Genomic DNA, 27,107 nt, shown 5'->3' with positions numbered 1-27,107 from the left:
CCTGCGCAGGCGCACTCCTCTTTCTCGCGGGCCCCCCTCAGCCCCGTCGCACGCTGCTCTTCCCTACACCCCCCCAGCACAGACACGTGACCCCGCCACCCGCGGGCCCCTGCTACGGGATAACGATCATGTCGAAGCGGCATCGGCTGGACCTGGGCGATGACTATGCCTCGAGCAAGAAGAGAGGAGAAGGGTGAGTGTTAGGGGCGGGGATCTGTCCTTTGTCCGCCGAGGAGCATGGCGCCGGCCTGGCTATGGCGACCTGGATGTGCACCGGCTGCCGCTGGGACCTGAGCGATCCTGTCGGCCTTAGATCAGCAGTCGGCGCGGCCTGAGCGGAAGAGTGTGACCTGGAGGCCCTGTGGAGATGTCCATCTGAGCGCCTAGATGTGTGGGAGCGGGGTGATGGTTATGGAGGGGGTATTATACGGATATTATTATTATTTTAACTGGGCCATCACTTACTGCCTATGCTAAAATATCCGGTATAATGTAAATAGCGGGGGGGTATTACCGCCATATTAGATGATTGACATTACATGCAAAGTGTTGCAGCATTTGTGGGTCATCCCCAGCTGGGGTCTGGACGATCAGTGACCGCATGTAACGTGTGGGGTGCTCATCAGTGGCTCCTGATGTCTGGATCTTCCAGTGTGTGCAGAGTGGCTGTATGATTACATGTGTGGCTGTATGATTACATGTGTGGCTGTATGATTACATGTGTGGCTGTATGATTACATGTGTGGGTACCTGTGCCTGGAACAAATGCTGTTGGTCCTCTTCACCACATCTTTTACTATTGTCACACTCAGATATTTATATGCATCTTGCTGTTGGCTGTGTGTGTTGCAAACATATTCACTTTTTTTGCAAGCTTTAGTGAAAAGTTTTGTTTTAGTCAGGATATAACAGGAGGTTTGTGCTTGTAAGAACTTATGTTTTTCGGCATGATCATGGTGCCTCTGGTGTGGGAAATTGGTACAGTGGCTGTGGTCTTAGTATCCAAGTCGCCTGCTTTTGTCAAAACAAATTGTCTGGTTATGTCTTGTCTTCATCTGGAGTAATGGGCAGACAAAATCACATGTTTTTATAAATTGCACATAGTGGGCTTGTAATAGGAGTTGGTTTTCTTTAATATAATGCATACGTCTGGAATAAAAAGTGCAAGTCATCGGTATCAGGTGCAGTATTTGTGAAGCAACTGAGGTCCTCTGGGAGACTAAAAGTGCATTGCTATTTACATAATCATGTGGGCTGTTTACTAGTTGCTGAGGCACTTCTCGCTCAGAGTAATATTCAACATTCATGACACCAATTAAACCCCTTACTAGTTTGCCCCAATCTTTATTTTTTTATAAATAGAATGACTTATCTGTTTTCAAGATTTTAAAGCTATTACTGCCTTGATTTTATAAAGATTCTCAGAGTAGCCATTGAAAAGCATCTATCAGTGGCCAGACATTTTTACCACAGTTGAAGAAATTCCTAGGTATACAGAGCACCTACAAATTTATTGCTAGATTGTAAATAGCATTTATTTGTATTCCAATCAATGCTCTGCTTTCCTGGAGTTTGTATGTTCTCCCCGTGTTTGCATAGGTTTCCTCCAGGTGCTCCGGTTTCCGTCCAAAAAACATACTGGTAGGTTAATTGGCTGCTCACAAATTGACCCTAGTCTGTCTGTGTGTGTGTCTCTCTGTCTGTGGGTGTGTGTGTGTTAGGGAATTTAGACTGTAAGCCCCAATGGGCAGGGACTGATGTGAGTGTTCTCTGTACAGCGCTGCGGAATTAGTGGCGCTATATAAATAAATGGTGATGATGGTTCCATAAAGATCACGTTGACTCCAAGTGAGATCTGCATTATTTTGCCCAACGCTGATGTACACTATGTAGAAGAGACAAGTGCATGCAGTAAATTTATTTTTGCAAGTTGTTTAAGTTCTTCCTCCTAACACAATTAGAAGCTAACCCTAGAGTGTTAAGACGTAATCATTTCTGCTTTGTTGCTTACTTGGTTCCTACTGTTTGGGCCAGATATGTTGGCCTCTGTAACGAGAAAAGTTTCTCTTTCACATCTGCCCTTGCACTGTTGCAATGTTCTGCTTTCAAAAGGATGTGAACTCAGTGTAAGCACACTTTTTATACATTTGCTTTCCTCTGGTTACATATTTGAGCAGGAAGTATAGATTGTCCTGTGATCTGATTATTTAAATAACTGGTACCTGTTAAGATGAATGGTTTGTGTTGTAATATTCTATTTATTCCCCCCCAACCACCTTGGTAATATTGCAAACATCCTTTATCTTTTAGGAAGGAGAGAGATCGAGATAGAGATGACCGGTCAAAAGACCGGGATCGTGATAGAGATCGTGACCGTGAAAGGGATAGAGACAAAGATAAAGAGTCGCGGGGTGTATCAAATACCCCATATATCACAGCTGGAGTTCCATCTATAAAGGCAGCAGCACTTCCTCAAGGCCTCAATCCATTTACCAACTTGCCCCATACGCCTCGATACTATGACATCTTAAAAAACCGTCTTCAGCTGCCAGTCTGGGAGTACAAAGAACGTTTTACAGATATCCTCATGAGGAACCAGTCCTTTGTTTTGGTGGGAGAGACTGGTTCTGGGAAAACAACACAGGTACAGCCTCATTATCTGACTTCATCAAGGCATCTTTGTACAATGCAAGATTGCAATCTAGTTATATAGCATATAATGTTTCATGTCTTCGAATATCCCTATTGTAGATACGGTCATGAGTGATTTTTATAGAAAATGTATCATTTAAAATAGTGCTCCCTGTTAATTTTCTATAGGTATGCTGCTTATTTTTTTTTATTTTTTTGGGCTAATGGCCATTTTGTGTGTTTCAAAAACATATTTTCTTTATATTACTAATGGGTTACATAAGTTATATTTTTTAAATTAACTAAGACTAAGGGGCAGATTCAGTTATCTGTGAGGTTCCATAATAGTATCACGCGTTATGTTTGAGCGTGATATTTAGGTAATGATCGTCGCTCATTTTTTACAAGATAAAGAATACTTTCTCCCTGGCACAAAAAGGACGCGTAAGACTGGGTACATACTGGAGAATTTTCTGACAAACATGTTATCTACAATGATTGTACCTACAACTGAAGGTCCAATTGCTCAGGCGATTCATGCGTACATACTAGATTAAGCATTTAGACCGACCGTCCAGGAAGCGACTTTTCACAGCCATTTTGTCGTGTTAAGACTCTCATTTCGTACACCCTGAAACGACATGACGTCCCTGCAGCAATATTGCTAAGAAATTTAATAAAGTTAAAATAAAGGCACAGGTATAAAACATGCAACAGACATGCGTGGTGTTCCAAAACACATCTACTAATTATATTCCCATTAGCTTTTGTTCATCACTAGGTGTAAACAGGTGTTTATTGGTTCTGTCTGCTGGCATAATGATACATCTATAGAAAATAGGTATGTGTTTATCTTGTAGACTGTGCAGACAAAGTTGTATAATTAGACATATGCTATATACCTAAATGCAATAGACAGCTTTTATTGCTTTTCCATTACAAGCACCTAAATGGAAACTGACGCGCAGACAGCGCGCTGGTGGGACAGCTACAGACATCCGAAATGTACATATACATGCCCATGCAAGGAGTCACAGTTTGAGGAACTATAGGCATTTGGGCGTGAATTCATACACATTACCTGATTGGAAAGTGACTGAAACGAGATTATTAAACAGTACAACCAACCTAATGAGCCGTCAATTGGGACTTCGGGGTGACTTTCGACCATCGTGTGGTTTTACACACTAATGCGACATCCAACTGAACTGTCGTATCTCGGGTGATTGGTACGATTATTGGACAAAAAAAGCTCCAGAGTGTATCTAGCCTAAGTTTGCATGTGGAATTTTGGGGATCAGTGTATAGACACAAGTTTGTTTCGTGCGTAATAAATGGAAGTCTTTTAATAGGCATACGTTTCTATTTTAAGTGGAATGACATAGGGTAAACAATTTAGTAGCATCAAGTGTCATTCCACTTTTACGCCTATTATAATACCTCCTTTTATCACTCGCGATACAAACCTGTTTCTGCACACTGACAGCAGCTTTCCGCATGCAAGCTCACTCATCCTTTTGCTCCTGGGAGAATTTTTTTTTAATCTCACATCGCTGTTTGGGAGGGCAGGGGTCGCCCCCTTTTTTTTTTTTTTTTTTTTTTTTTTTTTTTTTTTTCTTCCATTTGGCTGCATAAATTTATACACACATTAGGGAGCGCAGATAAGGATCTTCTTTTTTATTTTCACTTATTTTGTGCTTGCTTCTTATAGGGGTGCGAGCCAAAATGAGTGATACTATTACCATAATTGGGCATGTAAACATAACGAGCAAGGCTATCACAGAACCTTGCCGCTAATCGAATCTCCCCCCAAGTGTCTGTATTTGAGAACCCATGGCTGTCCAGTAACACAGTGATGTATTATTGTAGATTCCTCAGTGGTGTGTAGAGTACATGAGGTCATTGCCTGGTCCCAAGAGAGGTGTTGCTTGTACCCAACCCAGAAGAGTCGCTGCAATGAGTGTGGCCCAGAGAGTCGCAGATGAAATGGATGTCCTGCTTGGCCAGGAAGTTGGTTACTCTATTCGATTTGAAGACTGCAGCAGTGCAAAAACAATCTTGAAGTAAGTAAAAGTGGTTTAAACCTCTTCCCTCAAAGTTATACAAATGTTCAGATATGTTTAATTTATACCATATACCTACTTAGCAATAGCTGCCACTTTGTAGACCGAAGTAATATCCAGCCCTTCAATTCACTATACAATTATATGCACTATTGTGTGATTTGTGAAAGTTACCATTTATTTCTAACTTGCATTTTATGTCCATATGGACTGTATTTGGACAACACTAATGAAAGGTTCCCGCATCCTTCTTCTTGCTTGTAGTATTTTGTTTATATTTGCTTAGAAGGAACTTATAAGATACAAAATGTTTAATTTGTTATTCAACCAGGGTTGTTTGTGCTTTAGGAATGTCAGGTTTCATAAATGTTCATCAGGCAATAACTAGAGATGTCAGTGGTGTGTAGTGAATTGATAGGCTGCATACAGACAGGAAACCTACCTGATACTGGAAATTTCAGTAGTTCTCCACTATTGTTAACAATACATTTGCTCTATACTTAAATGAGCTCAATAACTAATAAACTGTTAGCTACTATTAGGAGAGCCTTGTCATGGATCCTCTATATTATTACATGGTACTGCCATACAGTGTGGCGACAGCAGGAGATTCTTCCTGTTAACTATTAAAAAATATTTGGATTAATCTTTATCTGTTAGGATTTCAATGCTGATTTAGTTGGATTGCGTTGTACATTTCACAGTAGTAGATGGTAATGTCAAGAGCTTTGTAATGGTGAGTTAATAAAACGCTGCTGTGGTAGTTTAATGCTAAGAACAAACAAAATAAGCAAATGATTACTTTAATATGCTTTTAATAAAGTATAACATTGGTTACATATGTCTGTCTTGTGTGAAGTTCATTAGTATAATTTTACTAGGGGTGTGCTATATTTTTATCTTATGCATGTAACGGCTATCTATCTCTCCAGGTACATGACTGATGGTATGTTACTCCGGGAAGCTATGAATGACCCATTGTTGGAGCGATACGGTGTGGTTATTCTTGATGAAGCTCACGAAAGAACTTTAGCTACAGATATTTTAATGGGGGTGTTAAAAGAGGTTGTACGGCAAAGGAATGATTTAAAGGTAATGTATCTGTAGTTATTTCCATTTTTGTACATGTGTTTTGTATATATATTAAATTCATTTATATTAAACCTTAAATTTTGGTGTCGATAAGTCTTCATAGACACTGGCATTAATTTTAAACTTTTGACCCTCTGAAAGCCAGCAGAACATGAAAATAGTCCCCAGAATATGTAGGGGAATGTACCTGTACACACACCTCTGGTTAGTGTTCACTTTGCTTTACGTCCGTTATCTGCAGTGTTCAGAAGCGTTAGCGCTAGGTAGAATACAATTCAGCCTTGGGACATTGAGTTCATAGAAGCAAGTTCATTAATGCATTGGTTTGTAAATGTTTCCAGTCCTTTTAAGTATACAATGTTTCAATGGTGTTATTCTAAACACTTGACATTTTTAACAAGAGGTTTACGCAATGTGAAATGCTTTTATGATAGAGGATCCAGTTACGACCTATTTCTATGGTTGGAACATTGCCTGCAAAAGGATACATTTACATCACAGCACATTGATACATCTTATAAAATGCTTCTGTCTTAGGGACTACTTACAGCTTAGTATGCTGTAAACTCCACTGTCTAAAACAATCTTTCTCAACGTTGATCTTCAAGTACTCCCCAGCAGGTCATGGATTTGATAATGTCTTTAATCATGCACATGTCATCGGGCCAGTAATTATCCTTTCTGCTTCCCCTGAGTTAAATTCTCAAAATATGACCTATTTTGGAGGGTAGGAAAGGACACTTGAGAATTGTAGTTTAGAAACCCTGAATTACGGCAGCTAGTTATTTCATAGTGTATTTTAGATGTGAATAAGCAGACCGCATGGAGATCCATGAGCCATAAGGCAAAATCACTTTCCAAGCATTGGTGATTTAACATCAGCACTTTTGTAAACGCACCTTTAATTTGGTGTGTCATTTCATCCCAAATATATTATTACTGCCATTTATTTTAAGGGCTTGATAGGTGGGCTAAGAAACTATTGTTCAACTTTAATAGATAAAGCAGTAAAAATAAACAGCCCACTAACAGGCCTAGAACAGTCTCAAGTATTTGTATGGTACATGGCCAGGTTTGTGAACTAAATATAAGTGTCCATTAACACATCCAGTTCTACAGCTTGGTTTTGTGCCTTATTGCCCTTTTAAGGCGTGCTTACTTTTTGAGTGCCAAGCTTTAGCCAGGAATAAAGATTACATTGAAGCATCTACCCTGCTTTGTATTTCCATGATTTCCTCATCTTTTGCCCGATTTTTGTTTTATTTAGGTGATAGTCATGAGTGCCACACTTGATGCAGGCAAATTCCAAGTTTATTTTGATAGCTGTCCTCTCTTAACAATTCCTGGCCGTACACATCCTGTAGAAATCTTTTACACCCCAGAGCCAGAGAGGGACTACCTAGAAGCAGCCATCCGTACAGTCATCCAGATTCATATGTGTGAAGAGGAGGAAGGAGATCTTCTGCTGTTCCTCACAGGCCAGGAGGTTCGTATGCCTTGTGCTGTCTAATGTTTTGTGTTGTAGGGAATTGTCCGATTTTTCTCAATCCCTTATAATGAAACAGTCATTCTGTTGGTGTACATGCGCTATTACCTCTATCATGTTTGTTTGCTTGTGCATAATACAGGGAAAAACATAGGTTAGACATAGTTAATGGCCATAGCCTTCATAGAGGGATGATCTGGTCTTTGGGAGCAGTCTGCACTTCTTTGCCTTCTCGTCATATTTTTACACCACTTAAAACCTGGCCACACCAATGGTCCCCTGGGCCATGCTATATACAGTTGTGTGTTATGTAACATAATAGTACTTAAGGGTATTATGAGTCAAAGGTAAACAGCAGAAGTCTATTGAAATGTGAGGCGTGCAAGCAGATGTATTAACACCCTTACCGAAAATGATTAGTCATAAGCATTTTATTGATTAATCTTTAAATAGTTTTATTAGTCAATTGCAAAGAATTAATGTAGGAAAAAAAATAAAAGTCCTTTTTAGTAGTGACAATGCTAATGGACTCCATTTCCATCTTATTAACTATCATTTTTTAAGTTGTGAACTGGGTCCCCCACAGTACCTGTGCTATTTGAGTGATACCGTGTTTCGCCGCATAATTGTCACACCCAGTCCAAAAATTGGTTTATAACCTTTCATCGTGTGATCGTCGCATAGTAATTTTGTTTGTCGTGCTGCTTAAAAGGTAAACAGTGCAGCAACATATCCACCTGTGGCATATGGATGTGCATACAACACTCGCGGATTGCAAGCCTAGAATTCTCAATGCATGCGCATTGTCAGTGTGTTTCTGAAAGCCGACTTGTGTGGTCTGTTTAGAGCACTGCAGTACTAACAGTATTGTCGCTCAACCCAATAAAGAGCCATAGGCGCAAGAGAAGCGGGCGGGGGGCGAAGCTGCCATGAGTAAGTCATGTGATAGGGTAAGACTCGCATCTTTACACACTATTTAAATTGTACACTTCATCTGTTAGCGATACATTAGCCTGCAAAGCAATTCCGGCATAATTTTCTTTTTTCACATATTGGTCACACCCCACTTTTTTGACCAAAAATTTGGCTTAAAATCTGCGATGATTAGGCTGTGAAATACGGTATTTGATTCCACATCTCAACACTTCTTTAATGGCTAATTCTGGAAAGAGACCCTTGTTTTCTGATAACAGAGAGAGATGGAGAGTTTACGATTAAAAAAATAAATAAATCTTTTTATCTGGCTCTGGTCAATGATCTGAGTAGTTCCCAATATAACCATTCTATCCTCTGCTAATAATGGTTCGTTTTCCCTCTGGAGAACTTTAAATGAGTCCAGAACGCTCATTGGATAGTACAGCAGTCCTCCCATCAGCTTGTTATATATATTTGAAGATTGGATTCATTCAAAGATCTTTTGTCAAGCCATGAGGGGAAACTTGATGGGAAAAGTCAAAGGCAGGTGTCGATGGGCCATGGGATACTCACAGTTAGATTGGGGAGAAGTAAAAAAATAAAACTGGTAGAATATAAAACACCAATCCCATATTTAATTTTTCCTTTTAAACAGCACGTTAAGTACCCTTTTAAGCATCCATCTGATATCCTTCTACAAATCATTCTCTTCTTTCTCTTTCATCCAGTCTGGGGGACACTGCTTACCATGGGTTGTGGAGGGGAGCTGGCAGTTGGCACCTAACTAGTTAACTTTAGTGCTGCTGATAGACCCCTCCCCTCTTCAATCCCCCTGCCTCTTCCTGTACAATCCAGTTTTTTTTAGGTGCCCTGGAGTTGGGCAGCCTTTTTGCTTAGTGCTTAGTTTAATGTTAAGAAATTTTATTTTTTTTCTTCTACTTTTTTTCAGGTGGCAGCGCTGGAGTGTGTTCTAATATAGAGAGCACACTCACAGCTTGGCAGCGCAGGCATTCCCCTGTCAGCAGAGAGCCAGCGGTTCTCACTGACAGGGACTGAAGTACAAAGTGCCTGATTGAAGGGAGTGACAAGCGGTCTCATGGACCGCTGCACTCCCATAACCTCCCCGTTAACCGGCGCTGCCATTACAGGCATAGAGCGCCGGTTATCGGATAATGAAAATGGCGGCGGCCATCTTGGATTTCGGCAGCAGCGCCGGGAAGGGGGCTAAACCAAGATTCCCCCCTCAGACATAGGAGGGGGCCGTCGGAAAGTACCGCTGCGGAGACCTCTGTCCTGGGAAGAGGAACTAATAGAGGTCTCCACAAATCTGCCACCAAAAGCCGTTTTTTCCTATGGATTTTCAAGCAGGAACATCGGCATCAGGGAAGAGGGGGGAGCTAAAACATAGAGTTCCCCCCCTTCCTACAGAGAAAGAGAGATGGACTGTCCCAGGGTTCTGGCGCCAAAGCAGAAGCCCGGGAACAGGAACAGAGCTGAGGGAGAGCACAGACTGCTGTTGGACTTCTCCCTGTCTTGGTGGCCCTTGGGCTAAGTACAAGCTTATTTAAACACATATTTGTTGTTTTATTACTGGCTTAGCAGGTTTACATTATAGTCTCCTGCTAGCCTAAAATATTTATGGTGTTTAAAATATTCAAGTACAACTTTTTCAAAGACATTAGTTGATTACTTGTAATTTACTCTGTTCTTTTAATATTTTACTCTCTCTCTCTCTTCCTTTATCTCTATCTGTATATTCAGCTAGATTGATTTTGTGTGATTGGTGTGCCTTCCTTTATATAAAATGACAGATAAGGGAAACGGCCCTATGGCAAAATATTTCACATGTTCTAAATGTCATGTTAAATTACCGTGTGGGCAGAAGGACCCTTTTGGCGCTCTGCGCTGCATGCGAAGCAGGGGCCCCCTCTGTGCAAAGCCAGCAGGTTACAGCCCCTTCGTCTGAGGAACCGGCCTGGGTAACCTCCCTAACAGTCTGTTACCTCCCTAGCCCAAATGGTTTTTCAATCAAATCAGTTGCTATCAACTGTGGCAACTTCGGTGGCTAGCAATACTAATACGCAGTCAGTCCCCCAGGCTTTCTCAGATGCCAGTGGATCGAGTTTGCCGGGAACTTCCACATCACATGCTGACCCAGCCCCTGCTAATACAGACCCGGCTTGGTCTACAGCCTTTTTGAAGGGATTAAACAAGCTTAACCAGTTGCTAGATTCCTCTAATGCCCCGCCTGCTAAGAGAAGGAGGTTTAGAGTGGTAAATCCCCTTGTGGTCCTTTCAGATTCGGAGGAAGAGTCTGAGGAAGAGGGGGAAATCTATTCGGATGCTGACCATAGTCTTTCCTCAGAGCAGGAAGTGTACCCTAGAAACCAATTTGTTAATGATTTGGTTTTAGCGGTTAGACAGGCGCTGGACTTCCCAGAGCCGGAGGAGGTTTCCTCCAGGGACAGAAGTCTGTTCAAAAAGGCCAAAAGAAAAACCAACCGTTTCCCTCCTTCTGCAGAACTCAGAGAGATTGCTGAAGGGGCTTGGAAACAACCTGAGAAAAGGTTTTTCATTCCCAAAAGGTTCACCTCTTTGTATCCTCTTCAGGAGGAAGAGGCGACTCGCTGGGAGAGTATTCCCAAGGTAGACATTCCTATTGCTCGCCTGGCTAAACATACTCTACTCCCAGCCCCGGGTTCAGCGTCTCTTCCAGACGCCAATGACCGTAAGGTAGAATCCCAGCTCAAATCAATATTTGCGGGTTCTGGCTTTAGACCCACATTTGCTTCAGCCTGGGTAGCAAAAGCCATGGAAGCATGGGCAGACCAGCTGGCAGAAGCTTTACAGGACTCCAAGCTCCTTCCCCATGCTTTGCATTTAAAGGAAGCTTCGGGGTATCTCTATGAGGCGGCCCAGAATTCAGCGGCGGTTTCCTCTGCTATTCAGGCGGCCTCCATTTCAGCAAGGAGAACACTATGGCTGAAATCCTGGGAAGGTGATGCAGAGTCAAAGCGGTCCGTTGAAACCATCCCCTTTTCTGCAGCGGGCTTATTCCGCCCGGAATTGGATACCCTCATTTCCCAGGCTACGGGGGGCAAAAGCACTTCTTTGCCAGTATACGCTAACAGAAGCCGCGCTCAGAGGAATAGCTCCTTCCGACAGCCCTTTCGAGGGACCTCCTTCCAAAGGGGTCAGTCCTTCAGAGGAAGGCAATCTAATTCCCGAGGCTCCTCCTCTAGGGGAAGATCCTCGTTTACTTCCAAGCGCCAGGCCGCTAAGACCCAGGAAAAGCCTGCGTCCTGACGACCAACCTGTTCTACAGGGGGCGCCAGTGGGAGGACGTCTGTCCCTGTTTCAGAAACAGTGGACAGCGTCTTCCCAAGATCCTTGGATTCGGAAAATCATTTCAGAGGGGTACAGAATAGACATATTGGGCCCGGCTCCACAGCGTTTCTTCCAGACCCCGCTACCTCAGGATCTTTTAAAAAGACAAGGATCTTTTAAAAAGACGGGCTATACAGGATTGTGTTGCTTCTCTTTTACTCCAGCAGGTCATCTGCAGAGTGCCAGATGGGCAGAAAGGAAGGGGTTTTTATTCAAACCTGTTCCTAGTCAAGAAGCCGGACGGCTCCTTTCGGCCCATCCTAAACTTTAAGGGCCTCAATGTTCACTTAAGGGTGGACAAATTTCGGATGGAATCTCTGAGGTCAGTAATAAACGGCCTAGAGATAAATCAGTTCATGGCGTCCATAGATATAAAGGACGCTTATCTCCACATTCCCATCTGGATCCACCACCAGTCTCTCCTCAGATTCTTGGTAGGATCTGCTCACTATCAGTTTCGGGCCCTCCCCTTTGGCCTCTCAACTGCGCCAAGGGTCTTCACGAAGATTGTCAGTTATGGCAGCATGTCTTCACCTGCAGGGAGTTCAGGTCGTTCCTTACTTGGACGACCTATTCGTCAAGGCTTCCTCAGAAGGTTGCCTGCGTTATCACCTGTCCCTCACCCAGGCAGTTCTCGAGGGCCACGGTTGGCTAATAAATTCAAAGAAATCACAGTTGATCCTGTGTCAGCGCATGGTATTCCTGGGACTCATCATGGACACCAGGAGGCAAAGAGTGTTTCTCCCAGCAGAGAAAATCTCCCCTATTCAGTCGGTAACCTCCCAGGTTTTGTCTTACCCCAGCCCCTCAATACAGTTTGCTGCTGTAATAACCAGAATTTAACTTACTGCCGTATGACCTGTATTGTTTTATGTGGATGAATGCACTACATTGCTTACAAACATACCACACTGCAGATATGCTTGATGCCTGGATCATATACGAGCTTGTATCTAAAGTCAATTTAGTATTTCCAAAAATCACTGTTCTTGTTGTTTATCTTTCTGAGAATGGATGTTACTATAAATGTATGTTGTCATTGGTTACAATAATGCCACCACTCTGTGTAACATTAGCTGTATGTGACATTAAAGCACAGTTAACTGGTTTGTCTCCCAGCTCTTCCCTTGTCCTTGAACATGACTTTTTCTCAGACTGTAAATTGGACAAGTCAAAGGTGAATGTAATATTCCTCAGTGCAAATCCTGACTAATATAAAGTGTGGGCCATCTACAGGAATCAGCGCACACTGTTTTATACTGCACACTGCTTTTTATATATACTGCACACGTTGTGCAGTCAATATCGATTTTATACTAAGACTTTTTTTTTTTTTGTAGGAAATTGATGAAGCATGTAAAAGGATTAAACGAGAGATCGATGACTTAGGCCCTGAAGTTGGGGACATAAAGATCATCCCCTTGTATTCCACCCTCCCACCCCAGCAACAGCAGAGGATTTTTGAGCCGCCTCCACCCAAGAAAGCTAATGGTGCAATAGGAAGGAAAGTAAGTATAAGCGTTTGTCACTTCAATGTCCATCCAATCTGTGTATCGACTGCATTTGTTCAATTTGTATGCAGCATGTTGTAAAACCTGTCTTAGAGGCTCACTCTTTATGGGTGACCCTTAATAAAAAGCGCATCTATCGGCAGGTCTTGATCATTGCATATGTCTGACAGAGCTACGTATGGCGGCCTTTCTCTGCACAAAGTGGTAGATGCATGCATCTTCCCGGCTCCTTTACTTTCATGTGTCCCACTTTGTTTATTGCTTCAGTTTATCAAGGGCATTTTTTACGTGCTAAGAATGAATGATATATGGTTGCTGAATGTATAGTGTGCTATTGAATCTCATTTATTTCAACACTGCATGAGGCAGGTGCTGTTAGTGCGCAGACTAAGGAATTCATCTTGGCAATTTATTATGGATGTGAATTAATATTAATCTTCAGAGAAGTATTTTTTTATACATATATCATTTCACTGTCCCTTGATGAAACCGTTGTAAATAGTATTTTACTGTGAAGGGGAGTATAGTATGGTTTTTGTTTTCAAAATGCTTATTTTGTAAAGTTTACATTTTCGGCAAATTTGCAAACCAAATTGAAGGTTTTTGTTACAATAAACAGATTGTTTCTGACAAGGTCACAGGGAGGACTCCTTCCTAATTTGATGATTTGAATTGAAACCAATCTGCAAAGTGTATACAGCATTGCAGTGTGTGACCTTTTTCTAACCTCCAGTGTGAAATCTGCTTTTAGGGTACCGTCTTGTTGGAGGAAATGGCACTCATTCATTTATATAAATATACTGGTTTACCATATATTGTAGCTTATAAAATGCATCAAATGTTTAGATGAAAATGATTTATGACAAGTCCGTTTATGCATAGACATACGTGCACATCATATACCTTAAACTTCAGTAATAGTTATATTTTCTTGTGGGGTTATGAGCAATGTGTACGTTTAGAGAAGAATTAGGATACTTAGGAATGAGGATATATTTTGGGTGACTGTTCTATTGGGTTCATAAGATTAAAATGCTTGTTAGGATACACTATGTTATGGTATATGGGGATTACATTTAGTTTTTATTACTGGTTGATGTATATAAGCTATAAAGGTTTTGTATAGAAATTTGTGTGTGTGTATATTGTCTATACATAAGTGTTAACTTTTTTTTTTTTTCTTTTTGACCCCTTCTGTTAGGTTGTGGTTTCCACCAACATTGCTGAGACCTCGTTAACAATTGATGGTGTTGTGTTTGTTATTGATCCTGGATTTGCTAAGCAAAAGGTATGCCAGTGTTACTCCTTTATACAAAGCAGCAGGGATTCCTGCCAGTGGAAGCATTAGGAATCGTTCACAATGGCCACACAATCCAAGAATTGCTTAAGGGATGTTATGTTATACTGTATTAAACCTTATGACTCTGCTGCTTGGTTATCTTGTTTTTTAATGCTGCGTTTTCAAGTTATGCAATAATTATAACTTTTAGCATATTATTCTGGCTAATCTCCAGCTTCTTGTGCATAGGTGTATAACCCGCGTATTCGAGTAGAGTCTCTCTTGGTGACGGCCATCAGCAAGGCTTCAGCACAGCAAAGGGCCGGCCGCGCTGGTCGTACCAGGCCGGGAAAGTGCTTCCGACTTTACACAGAGAAAGCGTACAAAACAGAAATGCAGGTATGTGTGTTTTATTTACCTGGTGTTTCTGCCTTATCACAATTTACAAATTTGGAGACATGACCCAAAAGAGGAGATTTCTCATATGAGCACTGAAAGGGCTTCTACTATTTATAGTCAGGATTACAGTGAAGACCGCATCGCAGACTCACTGGAAACACTGGCAGCTTGAAAGGCAGACTTCACTAAACTGCGGCAGCTGAAGAGGCCGACAGCGTCCGATGACGTCACAATCAAGAGACACGGTCATCTGAGGTCTTAAGGTGCAAATTTAAGGAGGCGCCGCCTGTACAATGTAAATGGCTTAGTAAAGAACCTTGTACAGGCGGCGACTCCTTAAATTTGCACCTTAAGACCTCGCATGACCGTGTCTCTTGATTGTGACGTCATCGGACGCTGTCGGCCTCTTCAGCTGCCGCAGTTTAGTGAAGTCTGCCTTTCAAGCTGCCAGTGTTTTCAGTGGTCGGCGATGTGGTCTTTGCTGTAATCCTGCCGGGTTAAGTAGTGTCGGGATATCCAGCATCGTAAAATAGTACCCAACCCCCTCATTGCGCTCCTCTTGCTCTGATCCTCTCCAATGACTTTGTGCCTGCTGTCTGTTTGCCCTCCCTTTAGATTTTAAGCTCTTGCAAGCAGGGCCCACTTCCCTCCTATCTCACTACCTATTACTTCTGCCCCAGCTACAATGGTATTAGCTGTGCTTAGGGCTATTGAAGTCTTAGTGGTTCTCATTTATTGTCTGTGCTGTATTACCATGTATGGTCTATTGTTTGTATCTGTACAGCGCTGCGGACACTTTGTGGCGCCTTATAAATAAAAGATAATAATGCTCATACTAAGGAAATGGTAATTCTATGGTTGAGTAATTCTCCTGTCTATGGTAAGGTGTAAAGGCCATAGGTAATGATCTAAATAAATTGCCTTGATCGTGCGACTGACATTAGAAGAGCATATAATAGATATATATAGTAATATTTGTTATGACAAACATACCGTATAAGTGATTTTGAACCTGATTATATGTGATAACATAAGTGCTATATAATATGTAATGTATATTGCCCTATATATAATGGTCTCTTCCTGCCCCATGACAATGACTGGAGCCTGCTCAGTAGTCCCTGTATGTTCCTGGTGATTTTTGTAAGAGAAGTGCTCACCTATGTGCTTTTGTTTCTTTGTCTAGGACAACACATACCCTGAGATTCTGAGGTCTAATCTGGGTTCTGTGGTGTTGCAGCTTAAAAAACTTGGTATTGATGACTTAGTCCACTTTGATTTTATGGATCCTCCAGGTATGATATTTTGGGGTCTTTCTTTCATCTTTGCATTCCTGTACAGCTCAAAACTATATATGTACCGTGCAGGTAACCTGCTTTTTATATAGTCTATTAAATGTAAGTATAAGGTTTCCGAAATATGTCTTTGTAGATCTAATTCACGAGCTCATTCTTATAGCCATTGTCAGACAGGAAATGCAGTAAGCACAGCTATCACTTTGTCTGATCTTGGTGTGGATGGCTTTTCTTAATGAAACAACAGTATATTAGAGGATCGAAATTATCTAATGGATTTGGACTTTTTGCCTGTTTCACCTATTGGCTCACTTTGTCTACATTTGAAGTTTTGTTATAAAACGCACCCATCACCTGCGCTGAGTGATGTCACCAGAGCCTAGTGACTTCACAGACTGCATTCAGCTATAGGATCAGCCCATATAATGTCTGCCTCCTATTGTGTGTAGGATATGGGTGCTCTTCTAGTTTTACATTTCTAGCTCTTTTTGAAGCACTTATCACCAATGGATGTTTAAACTATACTGCAGTCATGTGCTGAATAAAACAGGGGCTCCATGTATGACCTTTTGAAGACTGCCAGAAGTGTATACAGTCTGATATACAAATGGAAAGAAATTAGTTTCCATTAAACAATGTCTTATGTAGTGAAAATAGACCTAAATAGGATTTCTTTTGAACGTTTAACACTCGCTGGAAAGTCCTTAATCCTTCTATAGATGTTTTTTCTATATTTCTTCTCACTTTTCCAGGGATGATTACTCAGCTAATCAGACTGAGCAAACCTAGCTGGCTGTTAGAAGTGAGATGTATAATACATGGTCTTCCATACGTTATGTAGATAGATGGTATTGCAGCCATTGTTTGATCAGGTTGTTACTACCATTCATTTAAATATGAGTGGAGAATCCCATTCAGCTTACAAGAGAGGAGAAACTATGTGGATCGGTGGTATATACAAATGTTTTACCGTATTAATGACAGATTAGTAGATGAGCTCTTTACCTTTAAATAATAGTATTCTCTAGAGCTGTTCCCTCCATATGATTTGTCAGTCTCTTCTGTCATGTATTCTGTGATCTTGTGTAACATGAAAGTTACTATTGAGTTTGGTCCGCGCACATCATTCTCGAGTTGCTTGTAATTAAGTATTTTGCCGTTAGCCATGTAAATCAAGCACATCTATTAAAGTTCTGTTTCAGTTGTGGATTGAGATACTGACAAGAACAGTTGACTGCTTGGAGCAGAGTTACAAACATCTGTTCAAGTCAAAATATCACTTCCTTTAAGACTCCTTTTTGTATTTTTGATATAGATTAAAAAATAAACACTAACATATAAAACAAGACAAAATAAATCACTGTGCACCAATTGTAATTATATCATTTATTGGAAATTGCCTGTCTTTGTTACATAATAAAGATTTAACAGAAAAAGTGTCTTAGGTGATATTGTAGCAATTTACAAATCTGCTTTAGTGTTGGCGGTAATACAAACTGTAAAGATGGGTAAGGGCTTCGTAATGTTGGACTTAATCTGCTTTTTCTTTGCGCTTGGAGAGGTCCGTTCTTTAATGGCAGTTTCTGTGAAATCAATGGTGCGGTCACTGCTGATACTTTAATTTGTACTTTTTGTTCTGTATAGTCTTGAGCAAGAGAGAAGAGTAATTGTATTTGGGTGCATCTAAAATCCATGTCCTATTTTGTTTTTCTTCCCATAGCCCCTGAAACTTTAATGCGAGCCCTAGAGCTATTGAATTACCTCGCTGCTTTAAATGATGATGGTGACCTCACTGAACTGGGATCTATGATGGCAGAATTTCCACTGGACCCTCAGCTCGCCAAGATGGTTATAGCCAGTTGTGATTACAACTGTTCTAATGAGATCCTATCTATAACCGCTATGTTGTCAGGTAATAGCAGGGCACATATAAAGGAAATGCTTCTTTTCCCCAACACTATTAAATCAGAGGCCCTACAACCATATGAAGCAGCACAATAGAGCACGCACTATGCCAATAAGCATCAATCGACACCCATTTCATATACAACATATAGATATGGCTAAAGCTGCTGGTTGTAACCAGAAATATCCCGGCTGACAGTAGGTAGGGTAACCAGTGTATCAAATTGACTTTGTACAGAGTTGGTTCCAGTAGTTGGCATAAAACTAATATTATAAGTAGCCCTTCATGAAACATTCCCAAGTATAAAACAGAGATGGGCTTGTGCACACGGACGGTCACTCTATCTTCCCTGTTTTTTGACAGGTGTACGATAAAATCAATCTGTTGTAGAGAGCATTGAGCTGTATTGATAGATACCAGTACACACAGCCATCTTCTGGAGTGGGATCGCAAAACATTATTCTCCTCTCTGTCCCTATTTGTCCACTCTGGAAGGAACCGATAGTCCTTAAGCTTTCATAAATCATGCCCGTGTGCACATTGTCTGACAAAGTGTCTCTCTAACTGTCTGCCAAAGGGGGGACTGGTAGTTCCATGACTGCGCTGGAGAGGCTACTGACCTCTAGTGTAAAACATGCAGGAACTTGTCAGAACTGAAGATTTGTTGGGGTTCTGTTCTTTACTTCACTTTTTCCAATGCACTTCATGTGTGAAAGTATCAGAAAGCAAAGACTTCCTCAGCTTCAAATGCTTTATATTCTTAATAGTACAAGAAATACTGCAGATGTTTCGGTGTTGCACGGTATTCAATCACCCTTTTAATGCAATTTATAGCGTTATATTTACATCCTCTGAAATTTAGTGTCACACTTGCCACTTGTATATCTTAATGGAATGTCCATAGTTTGTCATGTGGCAGATAACCGATTATATCAGTTTCCCAAACTCAATCCTCAGGTACCCCCCAACAGTGCATGTTTTCCATATCTTTTGCTGGAGCACAGGTGTATTCATTACTGACTGACACATAAATATACCACCTGTGGATCTAGTACAGTGTGTACTTGCACTGTTATGGGTACCCAAGGACTGAGTTTGAGAAACACTGGTTTATATTAAACAAAGCAACTGTAAAGTGAACTTTAGACATGTTTTTTCAGCCTCTGGAATGGGTTAATGAAGTTCTTTCATTTTACTAAAACTTATAGAATAAGAATATATTTTTTGTATGCTGAGGTATGTAAATATTTTATTTAGATAAATATGCTCATTCATTTTCAGATCTTTTTTTTTTTTTTTTGAGGTGTCTTTCAGATGATTCAGACTCAGAGCAGATGGGCAGGGCAGAGTCTACTTTTATTAATGTTTTTCTGTGGAGGTGGCAGTAGCTTAGTGCGTGTGTAGGAGATTTCAGCGCTGTACTAAAGGCTGCAATAACTATTTTTCTATAATACATATGAAGAGCCATTTCAAACTGATTTTTTTGTGGTGTTTTTGTTTTTTGTTTTTGTTTTTTTTTGGATGAAAATGAGCGTTCCCGAAGTAATTCATGTTACCCCTTCTCCTGACTCCAGTAAACATGTTTGGCTTCTGTGGTTACAAAAGTAACTCATGTGAAAAATAGCAACTGTACAGTAAACCAACCAGCAACTAGCTGCTCAAACTCCCGCAAGTTAGATTGTAAAATGAAATGGCTGGTTGCTATGCCTTTTACCGTACACTTTATGCATTATTCTTATTGTGGAACCAATACATAGAGAATAATTCAGTTATTTGATATTCTTTCCTTTTCTGCCATAAGAGGCAGCACAAGCTCAAATAATACCTTCCAAATAGCACCCACTTCATATAGAGCTTTTGGAGTGGACTGAAACATGGAGAGAAATGGTTCATAACCTGGTATCCTAGTTTATAATTTATTTAGGGTCCCTGAGAATGTATAGGAAGTGGCATTGCCTCCTTCTAGTTCCATACATACCACAATCCACTACTGCTGTCACCTCCACAGTGTGTTGTATTGAGCTGATTGGAAAGAATAGCCATTAGTGGCAGTAAGACTGCATTATGAAAGGAAACAAACACAAAGTGCATAGATCCAGAGTTCTATCCTATTGCCCTAGATTCCGTTTTTTGACAAGGCAGCCGTTCTAGATCCTTCCATTGAGACCTTGTGGCCCTAATGTATACAACTGCTCCCTTGGTGGCTGTCATGTCTATGCCCATACTAAGTTCTAAGTTCTAGCTCGTACAATCCGGTGCTTTGTAGTTTTGAAACCCTCTTGTCTTACAGATGTGGTTAGGTGTTGATGTACCAAAGAAAGGTAGCATACAGCCCAAGATGCAGTTGGAGGTCCATCCTGCCCTGCCCTATGCTCTGTGAACTGACCTAGCTAGGCCTTGTTCCTCTGTCAGTGAATGCGTGACTCATCGATATGGGCATTTGTGTTGGGCCCATACCAACCTTGTTTAGTCCCACAGTGTTTCATTCGTCCCACGGAAGTCAAGAAAGCTGCAGATGAATCCAAGATGAGGTTTGCCCACATAGATGGCGACCATCTGACGCTGCTGAATGTGTACCACGCTTTCAAACAAAGTGAGTAGTGTTCTTTTATGTTTAGTGCGTAAAGCAGTTGGCTCAGTTATTAGTATAATTCTGGCAGTTGACCTGCTCCGATAACAGTTGTCATGAAAGGTCAATAATAAGAACCTCTTGTAAGTGGAATGTGTTTCCCACTCTAATCCATTACTCTAAAGCAAATATGTTAGTAACCACTATCAGTTGCAGCATCTCGGGTTAACTATTAAACTGGTTTCAATGCATTCAGATGCTTCGCTGAAATACTGAAGTGATACATAGACTGTATCCGGTTATCTAATCTATTCAAATGAGGTCATTGAGATTTGCTTTTTTCTGTGAGATTCTGACCCATCTCAGATGGTCTACGAACATTTAAGACGTTTGTTTACAAATAATTTTGCCTTCAGCAGTTTAGACACCAGATATGTACTGTTAAAATGTAAATTCTCAAAGATTTACTGCTAAATAGTTTAATCACCTTTTTGGAATCTTTGTCTAGAAAACTATCTTGTACACACTTCAGTATTACTTTTCATGCTTTTAATCTTTGAAATGTTGTACTTATGTTATTTTCATGAACAATTTTGCACAAAAGACTTTTAAGGGTATGCATTTAATCTTAATATGGTTTTCACCTTCGTAAGACTAATAGCGGTCATTTAGAAGGATGCAGGGGAAGGTCCCCTTCCTCCACAAAAATTGCTAATAATTATGGTGCCCATATCCTCACTTGGCCCCATCCGAGCCCCCCAAAATACCAGCCATACTCGTGGCACTGACGCATATGCATGAATGCCATGCAGAATGTGATCCCAATCCTACAAGAAAGTGCCGCAAACTCTCTTGCTTGCCTGCCGACGGACTATCCCATCTTCTGACCTAAGGATCTGTCCTTATGAATGCTGTGCACCTGTCTGCAGCTATGCTGTAGCGTCTATCCTCTGTCTCTGGCCCAGTAACTGTGTTATACTTAATACAAAGTACACACATTTAGCATCTGTACCTGCTTCTTAAATTTGTCTTGTTTCTTTATTTACCCTTTCTTTTTGCACATTTATTCCAATGTGCTACCAAATGAAAGTATTTTCTGTCCCTAAAGAAAGAAGTGCAATTTGCTTTAATAGACTAAAAAATACATTATGTATTTCCTGTGAAGCACTTCTCCAAAACCGTAAAATTGGCCTGGTCACGAAGGGGCGAAAACCCTGCGGTCATTAGTTAATGAAGTGTCTATTATTCTTTACTAGGTTGCGGAATGATTGATCTTATTTACAAACCCTGCGCCCATCACTCTAGGTCCAGGCAGGTCTGCTTCTGTAGAAACACAGGAGAGCGGACTGCTTGGCCATTAACTAGACCAAACACCTGGCCATCATTATTTGCCTTCTGAAAATGAACCCCAGCCTATATAATCACTTTATGCAAATTTCACCCAGTGGTTTCCTACACAATATGGAAGCTAGAGAATCGTTGCTTGGTACACTCTTTCTGATGTTTTTCTTCTCTGATCAAGGTGTCTAATTCTCCTTCCTCCACCAGATCATGAGTCGTCTCAGTGGTGTTATGACAACTTCATTAACTACAGGTCCCTGATGTCTGCAGACAATGTACGGCAGCAGCTGTCACGAATCATGGACAGATTTAACTTGCCGCGTAGAAGCACAGACTTCACAAGCCGGGATTATTACATTAATATTAGGAAAGCTTTGGTTACTGGCTATTTTATGCAGGTACGTTTCAGCATATGTAAAAAGAAGTTTGAATTCCTGCCTTTGAGGTTAAGTTCAGATGGGAAATAAATTGCATAAACGATTATGAGAGTCACTAAAATCATATAACAAGGTCTTTTAGGAATTCCTATGTGAGAACTAGAGGGACTTGAGAAAGTACAAGCAATTAACTCCACATAAATGGATCTTGGCCTCCCTACTGATCTATGATATGAGGAAATTAACTCCTGATGTGCATGTTGACTCGTGTTCTGTTTTGCTTTTTAAGCCACTTGAATTAGAGGAAATTATGAAGCATATGGCACATTGTCAAGTGTGTCACCTCAGATCTAGATAAATATTGCATGCACGGAAATGTATCTGTCTTTCTCCTCCGATCTCTAGACAACTGGGGATTACCCATCAAGGACTGTTTCAGATGGTTATTTAGATCAATGACATTGACACGTCTACATTGGATAATGCATTAACTTGCAAGCCTAAATATTTAGCCTATAAAACTCTTAAGTTGAGTCCTTTTTGTAAATGTATTGTTGGAAGGGTATTGTACATTTTTCTGGATTGATAAAACTACAATTGCAGAGCTGTAGCTTGGATTTGCATGGTCATCCATAGGTTTTGAAGGGAAGGTTGTGGTCAATTACTGTTTAAAGGGATGAGATGCAGACTATTCTCTAAGGAATCTTTCTGAGCGCTTTACAAATCTCGCTGGTCTTGGTTTTTTCAAAACTGATATATAAATGCTCAGGAAATACCGCAGACACAAAGGTCTTTGATCCCTGCGCCAGCATGCGTCGTCTGCTCACGCAGGCAGCAGTGTAAAACACGGCACACAACAAAAATCGTTTGTGTGTTTAGATTAAATATAATTCTATACAATTTTTTTTTTTTTTTTTTCTACCCAAAATATTGGCAGGACCTTCTGTTTTGTGTGTGTGTGTCTCCATATTATGCTATAGTTTAAGGGGAATTCAAAATATACTGTCAGAGCATCACTATAGCGGACTGCCCCTGTACAATAATTTTGGCCAGATAGCAGTAACAGCCACAGTGCAGGCTTAACCCTACAAAATCACTTATATACAAAGTTGAAAATATTGATATTGAAAACATTCAAATGAATGCGGACAGATTATATTTATTGTTAAGACCACGCAGCTGTCCAGTGTGAATGCCTACCTCTATACTGTGTGAATGCCTACCTCTATACTGTGTGCCTACCTCTATACTGTGTGCCTACCTCTATACTGTGTGTGTGCCTACCTCTATACTGTGTGTGTGCCTACCTCTATACTGTGTGTGTGCCTACCTCTATACTGTGTGTGTGCCTACCTCTATACTGTGTGAGTGCCTACCTCTATACTGTGTGAGTGCCTACCTCTATACTGTGTGAATGCCTACCTCTATACTGTGTGAATGCCTACCTCTATACTGTGTGAGTAGCTACCTCTATACTGTGTGAATGCCTACCTCTATACTGTGTGAATGTCTACCTCTATACTGTGTGAATGTCTACCTCTATACTGTGTGAATGTCTACCTCTATACTGTGTGAATGCCTACCCCAGCCTAAGGAGTACCTGGTGGTGTCACATCTGTTACCTGTCACAAGGAGTACTGCATCTAATTTGACTTCAGTTTATGTAAAGTCAAGAACCAAACCTAGAGCTGTTGCTTGGCCAGTTGTCATTGACCTTGTAATCCAGAGATGGTGGAGTGAGCAGCAAAGGGATACAGTGAGCAGCAAAGGGATACAGTGAGCAGCAAAGGGATACAGTGAGCAGCAAAGGGATACAGTGAGCAGCAAAGGGATACAGTGAGCAGCAAAGGGATACAGTGAGCAGCAAAGGGATACAGTGAGCAGCAAGGGATACAGTGAGCAGCAAGGGATACAACACCATAGCAGTCTTGTTTGTCTAAGTAGAAGAACCACTCTGCATTGTGTGCAGATGAGTGACTTTTCACACACTGGGTTGGACCCAGTTTATTTGAATATAACTTGCTGTAATCATTGCTTATTCGAAGTAATGGTTTTTTTGTAACCCTCACAGGTAAATATATCCACATATATTAGTCTTATTGGCATTATTAAAATAATGGATTTGTGTTCTCTACGGGCTTGTGGTTTAGCGAGTGCAGCAGTGCGCTGTGGCAGTACAGTTTTAATTTACCATGTTCGTTGTCAACATCTCTGCATCTGTATAGTCTTATGATTATTGACTGTAGAGAGATTTGTCTATGCCCTTGAGCAATGAAGTGTAAATAAACTGTTTACTATCTGTGTGTATGTTTTATTGAACAGTTTTGTAGGAGGTAGTAATTTAATTCTAAAAGTTGTCTTTATCTCCTGATATAAGGTGGCACATCTGGAACGAACTGGTCATTACCTAACCGTGAAAGACAACCAAGTAGTGCAGTTACATCCCTCAACGGTTCTTGACCACAAGCCTGAGTGGGTCCTGTATAACGAATTTGTTCTAACAACAAAGAATTACATCCGCACATGCACAGACATAAAGCCAGAATGGTATGTACAAAGCTGTCTTATATCGTGTGTGGAGATGGTTAAAGGGAATGTATTGCCTTAATTAAAGGTGGGGTGCCCCATGGTACTCAAATCACATGCCCAAGCACAGGACATACAATAAGTCTTTTCATTTTAATTATCCTTCATGTACTTATCCATAGGTTATTAGATAGGCTGTTAAAATACAGTCCTTTATGTATTAATGGACTGAAATTAACATTTTCTCTCTGCACAGTGCTGAGCCATTTCTTCAGCTGTAACAAGTAGTTTTCATTCTGTACTTTACACAAACTGATCTGTGCTTTTATCCTTGAATAAGAGATAATAGTGCATGGTATTTTATACATCTGTGCAGTTTACCTGATCTTTTAGCAGTGAGAGAAAACATTATGTGGCACTTGCATAGTAAACTTCAGTGTTAAGAACTCCCACCCCTCACCCTTCTGTCCTGGTAATCACAATACAGCATCCAACCTTCCATCCAGGCTAATAATGGTAACCTGTGATACAGCAAGGTTTTACATGGTTTGCAGCTACCAGATCACACATGGAGTCTTCTGGTCATGGCATTTGGAACTAATTTAAAAAGCTAAAATACACTTATCAGCTATATATTTTCTTTGAAAAAATTGGGCATTTATAATCTATATTTATTTACATACATTAAGGGGTCCGCAGGTTCTGGTAGTGGCGAGTTTCTCCCAAACCAGCTCTACTGGTTAGTGGATTGGGTTTTATTGCCAAAAAGTTTTAAGAAAACAAAACATATATATATATATATATATATATATATATATATATATATATATATATATATATATATATATATATATATATATATATATATATATATATATATATATATATATATATATATATATGAGGTTGCAATGATTGCATAAAAATTATGATTTTCATGCAATCATTGCAACCTCATATATATATATATATATATATATATATATATATATATATATATATATATATATATATATATATATATATGAGGTTGCAATGATTGCATGAAAATCATAATTTTTATTTTTTCTACTTTAGGTTGGTGAAAATTGCTGCCCAGTACTATGACATGGGCAACTTCCCACAGTGTGAAGCCAAGAGGCAGTTGGAACGAATTATTGCCAAATTTCAAACAAAGGAGTACTCTCAATACTGAGGCTTGGAATGTTTGAGTTTTTTGTTGAGAGCAACTTTAGAACGTGGACTGATCATTTTGTGTTCTAGGTGATGGTTCAGTGATGGCCTTTATTTGAAAGCTTTTTAATTTTTTTCTTTCATTACAGTAAATATTACGTTATTTCATAAATGAAACATTTATGGCTCCCCTTTGTGTTGACACTGTAGCTCGTACTGGAAATGTCGATCAATGTTTTGCAGTTTATTGGAAGTAGTTCTATATATAACAAGGTTATAAGCATTTCTCTAGAAATGTTTGAATATGCTTCTAAAATATGATCACAGTCCATGTTATGCATGATTGTTGTAACTGTTGACATTCCTTTTAGAAGTTGTAAATTGTTACAACTTGTACATCTGTTGTCCCAACCTTCAGCCTCAGTGTGGAGGCCTTGGCTTCAATAAAGTCTATTTATACTAAATGAGTGATTCTTTAAAAAAAAAAAAAAAAAAGCAAAAACAACAATCTAAATAGTAATCTTAGTATAACATGGAAGTGGTTGTTTATCTTCTCTAGTATTGGAAAGTAGTGAGGCTGTATCAAATACTGCAAGGAAACAGTTCTCATCCTTACACATTGGGAAACTGACCTGTCCATTACTCCTGATTACATGAAGTGACCATAATGTAATATAGCAATATGAGGCTTTCCTGAGCCTCGTGCCTTCATACAGAATTCAGCATGACACCACATAGCCATGGTTATTACTCTATACTATACTGAGAATCTTGTGACCTTCTAGTAGATGGGGAACTACAAGTGTCAGCATGTTTTGGCAACTGTTGCCTGGGCTGGCAAGCTGGGACTTGAGGTTCACAACCAGCCACCAATCCTTGTGTTTGACTTATTTGTTCTGAGACGTCTGCTATCTTTTGGTTTGTGCGGTCTACTTCTTGCACTGCTCTCTACTTGGTGCAGTCACCACTGCATGGTAAACTCGAGGAAAAATTACCATGGAGCCTTCACATGGTGTAATCGTACATACTTATGCGGCACAGCCATTGAGAATAGAGTGGTTAGATACTTGGCAGTTGAGGCAGAGGCCTCTTACGGAGGAATAAAAGTATAGGATTCCTATCGGAAAAGACAAACGTGGCATGGAATGTTATACTCC

General features: G+C 40.3%; 1 protein-coding gene across 1 annotated transcript; it reads left to right on the top strand.

Moving 5' to 3' along the window:
- DHX15 (DEAH-box helicase 15) lies at positions 1-26,414 on the top strand. Its single transcript, XM_075194747.1, has 14 exons — positions 1-193; positions 2,311-2,644; positions 4,501-4,694; positions 5,627-5,786; positions 7,054-7,272; positions 12,915-13,082; positions 14,287-14,373; positions 14,614-14,763; positions 15,950-16,058; positions 17,779-17,970; positions 20,435-20,557; positions 22,082-22,272; positions 24,629-24,798; positions 25,855-26,414. The coding sequence occupies exons 1-14, from the start codon at positions 129-131 to the stop codon at positions 25,970-25,972; spliced, it is 2,280 nt and encodes a 759-aa protein (XP_075050848.1). The 5' UTR covers positions 1-128; the 3' UTR covers positions 25,973-26,414.
- The last annotated feature ends 693 nt before the right edge of the window (positions 26,415-27,107 follow it).

The sequence above is a fragment of the Mixophyes fleayi genome, chromosome 1 (assembly GCF_038048845.1).
Source record: "Mixophyes fleayi isolate aMixFle1 chromosome 1, aMixFle1.hap1, whole genome shotgun sequence".
NCBI classification, from domain to species: domain Eukaryota; kingdom Metazoa; phylum Chordata; class Amphibia; order Anura; family Limnodynastidae; genus Mixophyes; species Mixophyes fleayi.
This window is presented reverse-complemented; position numbering and strand designations above follow the sequence as displayed.

What these genes read in the sequence shown, in the direction of transcription:
- DHX15 (XM_075194747.1), top strand. Translation starts at nt 129, where the DNA reads ATGTCGAAGCGGCATCGGCTGGACCTGGGCGATGACTATGCCTCGAGC. An exon ending in TGTTCCTCACAGGCCAGGAG is followed by an intron (nt 7,273 to 12,914) that starts GTTCGTATGCCT and finishes TTTTTTTTGTAG; the next exon opens with GAAATTGATGAAGCATGTAA. An exon ending in ATGGTGCAATAGGAAGGAAA is followed by an intron (nt 13,083 to 14,286) that starts GTAAGTATAAGC and finishes CCCTTCTGTTAG; the next exon opens with GTTGTGGTTTCCACCAACAT.